At 27.6% G+C, this 7,254-nt stretch overlaps 1 protein-coding gene across 3 annotated transcripts in view; it reads right to left on the bottom strand.

Annotated features, from left to right (window-relative positions):
* Positions 1-2,982: 2,982 nt before the first annotated feature.
* The window catches only part of LOC101511538 (polycomb group protein EMBRYONIC FLOWER 2-like), a 20,448-nt gene continuing 16,176 nt past the window's right edge, over positions 2,983-7,254 (bottom strand). For all 3 annotated transcript variants that reach the window (XM_027333995.2, XM_004496027.4, XM_073367842.1), the window contains 6 exons: positions 6,817-6,955; positions 5,942-5,990; positions 5,647-5,730; positions 4,259-4,335; positions 3,977-4,066; positions 2,983-3,650 (listed from right to left, as the gene is read on the bottom strand). In XM_027333995.2, coding sequence (XP_027189796.1) covers positions 3,473-3,650; positions 3,977-4,066; positions 4,259-4,335; positions 5,647-5,730; positions 5,942-5,990; positions 6,817-6,955 — 617 coding nt within the window. In that variant the 3' untranslated portion in view covers positions 2,983-3,472. The remainder of the gene's footprint in view (positions 3,651-3,976; positions 4,067-4,258; positions 4,336-5,646; positions 5,731-5,941; positions 5,991-6,816; positions 6,956-7,254) is intronic.

Genomic DNA, 7,254 nt, shown 5'->3' with positions numbered 1-7,254 from the left:
TGATTTTTATATTTAATATGATATTTTATAATATATGACATTCCACTTTATTTTTATATAAAATATTAAATTAAAGAATATTAATTTTCTATAGTTATTAAAAAGTTAATATTTAATATAAATAACTAAAATTTAATATATAATTAATATATTAATTATAATTATAATAAAAATATTATTTATATTTATTTAAATAAATTGATCATATTAATATACGTTTTATGCGGGAGAAATCTCACACACATCTATTTTTAACTCGCGTGAAAATATTATTTTATATTTTCTAATCCTCAATCTCCATATAGTCAAAAATTTAAATTATTAAGATTTAGACAATTTCAAATTTTATAAAAATTATATCTGAAAAGTTTTGTATTTTTTTAAAAAGAAATTCAAAACAAAAATCAAATTCATTTAAATTTTTTTAAAAATTAAATCACTTATTATTTTAAAAGTTTAATAATTAACAGAATTTTTCAAAAGTTATAAAAAGGTAATTGCTAAATTTTTGAATATGTAGAGATGAGAAAGTTATAAATAAAAAAATTGAAAGTGGCAGGTAGAGGTGACAAATAAATAAATAAATGCCTCTTAGACCGCACTTATGTGGGCCAATCTAAAGTATTCTCGTACACCGTAAGTACAACGGCTGTGGGGTGGAGAGGGAAAGGATGTGAAATAATGGCGACAACAGTGACACTCACATGTTGCAGCAACAATCATAGAAGAACCAAAGAGTACGGAAACGTATTATGTACCTTTACGCGGGAAATATAGGTTGCGTTGGCTGAATTTCCACCCTTCAATAGTTCATTGCATACAACAATCTAAAAAGCACCACACTTGTCACTCCTTATTTCTCTGTGCACTGGTTCACATGCACACATAATCTTTTCTTCCCCCTTTTTATTTAATTTTTTTGAATCACTTTATTTTATTTCTATTTTTAGTGAATGGTATTTTGTTTTTGAGAAAATAGATCATTAATTTTAGGCATAATTATTTCCATGATTTTTAAATTAATTTTAAGTAATATTTCAGTTTATTTTCTTTTAATTTAGTATTTTATTTAATTTTAAGTAATAATTTGATCTTTTATGTCTTAAAATATCAATAATATTATTACTTTTTTTGCAAAAATTCAAAAAAACTCATAAATTTTTTTTAAACAAAACTCATAAAATTAATTATCATCTTCAATGTAATGTAAATTTTATCAAATTCATAATTCAAATTTTCTAATAAATCCATATTTTTATTCTTTATTTGATTAATTTAATATTGTTACAGGTAAAAATATGAGTTTATTTAAATATTTGAGTTATGCATTTTATGTCTTAATTTTATATTAACACTAAATAATAATTATTTGTTTTATACTCTCGCCAAATATCTACAATCGTTATCATTTAACAATTACTCAATCAGCTATTTGAGATTAATTGTTAGCGTAAAATTTTTACTAACAGTAGATATCAATTAAACATTCTATATTTATTCTTCATTTTCTTTGGAAATTATTTGTCTAGACTTACTATTGACGTTATTTTAATTTTATATCCATTTTTGTCATTTAATTCTTATTTTAGTCAAAATGTTATTTATTTGCTGATTAATTTTTTAAAAATAATTTATTAGATTTTAAAAATATATATATCTTTAAAAAAAAATTATATTGTAATAAATGTTGAGTATAGTGGAAGTGGCTAAAACTCCACATTATAATACATTTATATTTAATATTTAATTTCTGACGTATTTTGAGTAGAATTATCTTCAATAGAAGAAAATTAATAAAAGAAATGTCTTACTTTGATGTAATATTTTTTTTAAAATTATTACACTGAAAAATTAACATAACAAAATATTTTAATTAAAAAATAAAATTTAAAGAAAAATTATTACATCAAAATATAATTTCCTTTAGATATAAATAAATATAGATATATTTGTTATTCAAATAAATATATTTTTTAAAAAATATCAGCAAAAAAGAAACATTAATTTAAAAAATAAAATAGAAAATAAAAATAAACTATTCACCAAAAAATAATAACAAAATAAAGTACTTCAAAAAAAATTAAAAGCAGAGATATTAATTATGTGTACACGTGAACTAAAGTACAAAAACATATAAAATAAAAAATAAAAAAAAATTATGTGGAATATAGTTATCTATTCCGAACATAATCTATCACCCAACATACATCTCATCTTTACTTCTCATTCTCTTAAAACACGTCAAATAATTATTTTTTTTTATTCACTGTTTCAAAATTATTTAAAACTTTTAAAAAAATTATATTTGGATAGTTTCATATTCATCTAAAGTTTTGATAATTTTTTAAATTTTTTTAAAAAATTACTTTTCAAAAGTTTTACATTCATCTAAAGTTTTAGAATTTTTTAAAATATTTAAAAAAATTACGTTTCGAAAATTTCATATTTATTTAAATTTTCAAATTTGTTTTATACTTTTAGACAAAATACATTTCAAAAGTTTCACATTCATCTAAATTTTCAAAACTCTTAAATTTTTTTGAAAATTTTGACTATTAATTAGTAGGTGGAAAAAAAAATAAAAATTCATGTACTTTGAAAAGGTAAGTGACAGATTTCTCTTTTTATATAGTTTATAATATAACATTTTTAATTAAATAACTTTTTTAAAAGCCTTAGATTATCTGTTTTAAAAATAAGTCTACTCTACTCTAACTTAGACCTGACGTAGATTAGGCCATAAATTTCTATCAATTGAGATGAATTATTCCCACACAGGGTCAAGTGCAATGGCTGTGGGATGGAGAGCTAGACAACAATCATGTTATAGTGGGGAAGGATGTCAAATAACTAGTGGTGACAATAGTTACTGACATGTTGCAGCAACAATGAGAGAAGGGCCAACGAGTACGCACAATGACCACAAAAGAGAGTATAGGATAATGGTAGATATATGCATAATAATGAAATAAACAAAACTCATAAGAAAAAAAATTATAATTCATCTATTCAAAACACAACCCAGATGAGTATTGTGTCTATCATTTTATCGAAGTTGTACACAATCAATCTCAAAAATAAAAAAGTTTTATTCTATTCTATACCCAAAAATGATTGTTAACACAATTCATTAAATATGACCTCTGTTTGGATAAGGAATCGCAGTTCATGCAGATCCCTTCAGAACTACTGGCAATCCAGTTTCCATGTAATTTGGTGTCAACAGAAAGTATGTAAAGTCGAAATTTAAAACATCAACAGAAGCGGATCAAAAACATATAACTCTGGTTTGCTTAAGAATTTCTTTCAGCTCCATGCCGCAGAAAAAGCGATGTAGAATGAAACTTTTATCGCTTGGTAAACCTCATGGCACAACTCCAGATAATAATAGTACAACAAGAGTTAAATTGACATCCAGGAAACTTTCACGAGACTAGGGCAATTTGCACTTGTAAAGAAGTCCTTTTCTGTGTCATCTTTTTCTTCTATTTCGAAGGGGAGATAAAAGAAGGGAGTTTACATTAGCTATTGGGATCTTAGGATCTGATTTCTGCTTCTCAAATTGTTCGAGAATCATACCGCAATCATTCATGATCTTTGCATCTATAAGACCCAGATTACATAATTTGAGCCTGAAAAGTGTCCAATGCCTGCCAAAAATTTGCAGATACTTACATATCCAAAAATTTAAGTGTAATAGTGAAGCCACAAAAAGTGCTACAATAGCATAAAATATTGAATTTTGACAAACAAACCATCTTGATAAAAATTGAGGTTAAATGTGTTATTAATCCCGATAAAATTTGAAAACTTTGTTTTTAGTCCCTTTAAAAAATTTCGACTTTTATGTTTCTTCAGTCAATGCAAAAACCAATATTAATAAATAAATAAATAAATAAAATCCGTTACACAACGATGAAAACAAGGTATAAATTTCTAAATGGTAGCACTCTAACACAAGAGATATGTGAGTTACCAAGATAATTTACGGGACTTAACAAGCTCACTGCCATGTAATATTGAGAAAGCCTTACATGCCCAACGAATGTGAGCATCCACCCGCACGCTGCCACAAGAAGAAAATAAATCAAACTAAAAAGTAAAATTTAGAAAGGACAAGCATATCACCTTTCTAAAGCTTAAAGGTGCATTCAATATAAAATACATGTTAGTAATGGCAAGAAAAAAAAAAAAAAAAAAAAAAAAAGGAACATGCAACAAGTAGTGAATGACTTGGGCCAAAACGAAAAGAACTTACCGTTGCTTTCGAATAAATGAATTCCACATGAACATGAATTGCTTCTCGTGTTTGCTCACACGGAGAAGATCAAGCTTCTGCAAGGTATCAGTGTGTATCAATGCTTCTTCAAGAAACAAGCATGAATAATTGTAAAAAGTATAAAAGACATCACAGTCCCAACCCAGACATCACAATCTAACCCCAGTCTCAACCTAAAACCAAGTTGACATCCTATAGTATAAATCAGTGATAACTTTCATTTTCAAGATAAGAATAACAAAGTAGGCTCCCATAATAAGCTCAAAAACTTCGTTAAACCAACAAATTATAGTGTGCAAGATGTAAACCTGTTGAACAAAATAACTTAACGTTAAATAATGAGACATTGTTGATTTAGTAATTAGTTAACCAACCATTACGTAAAAGCTTAAAGCATAGGATTAAGTAAATAGCATATGATTTTCAAAGTAATAATTTAGGACAACTATGTTTGCATGTTCTGACTCATGTGCCCAAAATCCCAGTGAGAAACAAAATGCTAGGATATGATGGGAAAAAAAAGTAAAAAATAAAAAATAGGAAGTAAAGAGTCCTGAGTGTAACAGTGCAAACGTGAAAGTTGAACTAAATGAGTGTTTGACATATACAATGAATGGTATTGAATGCCAACACATAAACTGACAAATTCTTTAGGTAATGAGGTTAAAAAAAAGGATAGAATACTTTTTTGGAAAAAAAAAAAAAAAAAAAAAAAAAAAAACAAGATAGAATATGCAAGTGAAGCCATAGGCAAATTGCTGATAGGCAAAAATAAGATTAGTAATAAATAAACATATGTGTCAATGCTTTAAGACACAACCTCGCATAAATTAATTATAAATAAACAAAGGTATAGGGTCATGAAGTATTACTACTGTCCTAATTTTAGAGTTTGAAGTAATAACATAATAAAGTTTGAAGTATAGTGTCAATGCTTTGAGATCTGTTTTATGAAGTAATAACATAATAAAGTGACATCATGGTAAGATATAATTGGATGATTATGCAAAACATTTTTACACTTATAGTGTATAGTCATTAAACACATAATGAGTATTAAGCTCATAATTTAGATAACTATCAAAAATTATTTGTTTCACATCTCTTCAACTTTCAATTGTTTTCCTCCCTAAACTCTTTGTATCTCCACAGTTTATAGTAAAATGTAGTTAAAAAATCCCAATTGTTGAACCTCGCAGTCAATGATAAGCGTTCAAAAAGGTAAACCAATATATCACTCTTAAGCTCTTGCCGGGAAGTGATTTTTATAAAGCTTTGCAAGAGTTTTTTTGTTTAATAAGAGATACAATTAGAGGAAATAGAACTGTAGAAAATCAAAACAGAAGAGCACACATAACTGTACATACCCTTCGCTCTTCAAAGTTTGCAACTTCATCATCCACTTCATCCTCACTATCATAATTTGATAGAACTTCTTCAAGTGACATTGGCTTTAAGCAAAAGGTAGAAAAAAATGAGAAAAGAATATCAAAAATATGATTGCAACCAATGTTATGCGAATCAAATAACTTTCACCCATTTTTTATAAGAATTGAGTTTAGGCCTCTCAATGCAGCTCAGTTCATAGTTTTTTCAAGACAATTTCTATTGACATGCAAAGAAAATCAAAGTGCTTGAAAACAAATGGTGGTCACTCTTTACCTGGGATTTGTGAGAATGGTAAAACTGTCGCTTCTTCAACTGGGCTACACTGAAATGATTTGAAAAGAACTATGTCAAATCTGTGTCCATCAAGTTATCATTGTACTTTTAAAGCAAGAGTTATACTCATCTTGGTATCATATGAAAAAATATTTTATACCTGTTCGGATATATCAATATTTGAACCGTTATTTAATTAGGATTAAGAGCCTAGGATCACTATATATAAGGATTAGCACTTTCCATCAGTAATAACGTCCAACATATCTTTAAAATCATATATCTATATAATTTTAATATTCTGAGCATTCCTTTTCCTCCCTCAATATCTAAAAGACTAAATGCTATAAAAGTCAAATGTTTTTGTAATTTGTAATGACATCAACCATATTTGACCTGGAAATATAGAAATATTGAATTTATAAATAGTGGGAAAAAGTAAAGCCCATGCTTTGTTAAGAGACCTTCTAATTGACATGCCCTTGAGTTTAAAATTTAACAAAACCCAAATCAACTCTCAGTCAGCCACATACAGTAAGTTCCCAAATGTACATTATGACAACCTCCTATATTCGAGGGCTTTATAAATTATTGTATTAATTCCAAGATTATGCTAGTGCTCAAACTGAAGATATCTTCATTTGACAATCAAGTCATCATTGATCAATCAGGTGAACAGTTTTATATTATAATAATATGCCAGTGAATTATTACATAAAAAAAGTATACCACGATGGAATTAATTTTGCTTGGGGGACTTCATTTCAGCGACATTTTAGCATTGTAATTACTGTTCTAATTATGCATCTAAGAAATTCCAAGAATGTAAGAAGCTATGTGTTTTCAAAAGAATAAAAAAATGATCCAAGACATACATTTGCGGGTCAAAATGCTCAACTGGTAACTTTCCAGTATTGCCAACCTGTAGCGCTGCAGGAGTCCCCTGATCATGCTCGGATATTGGTGGGACACAATCTGGACTGGGATTGGATACAATACTTGCCTTTGCAACTCCTGCAATATCATAGCAGTATGTGACACACACTGTGATCAGAATGAGTATTTGGAACAAGAAATCATGCTTAACCCAACAATTAGATCATAAGAGAAAAAGGATCAATAAACTTCTATGAAGGGGAAATATATTCCAACTCTGAGTTGGCATCAGCTAAGATATGTCATGATTTATTGCAGAAGTGAGTGTTGGATATTCAAGAATCAACAAACAGAGGTGAACCATTCAAAGCCTTTCAGTGAACTGAAGACTTTGATTAATGACCAACTGACCTATTACCCAAGATAAGGGCCCATCG

The sequence above is a fragment of the Cicer arietinum genome, chromosome 4 (genome assembly GCF_000331145.2).
Source record: "Cicer arietinum cultivar CDC Frontier isolate Library 1 chromosome 4, Cicar.CDCFrontier_v2.0, whole genome shotgun sequence".
NCBI lineage: Eukaryota > Viridiplantae > Streptophyta > Magnoliopsida > Fabales > Fabaceae > Cicer > Cicer arietinum.
Note: the sequence above shows the minus strand (reverse complement) of the source record. Positions and strands in the feature narration are given on the sequence as shown.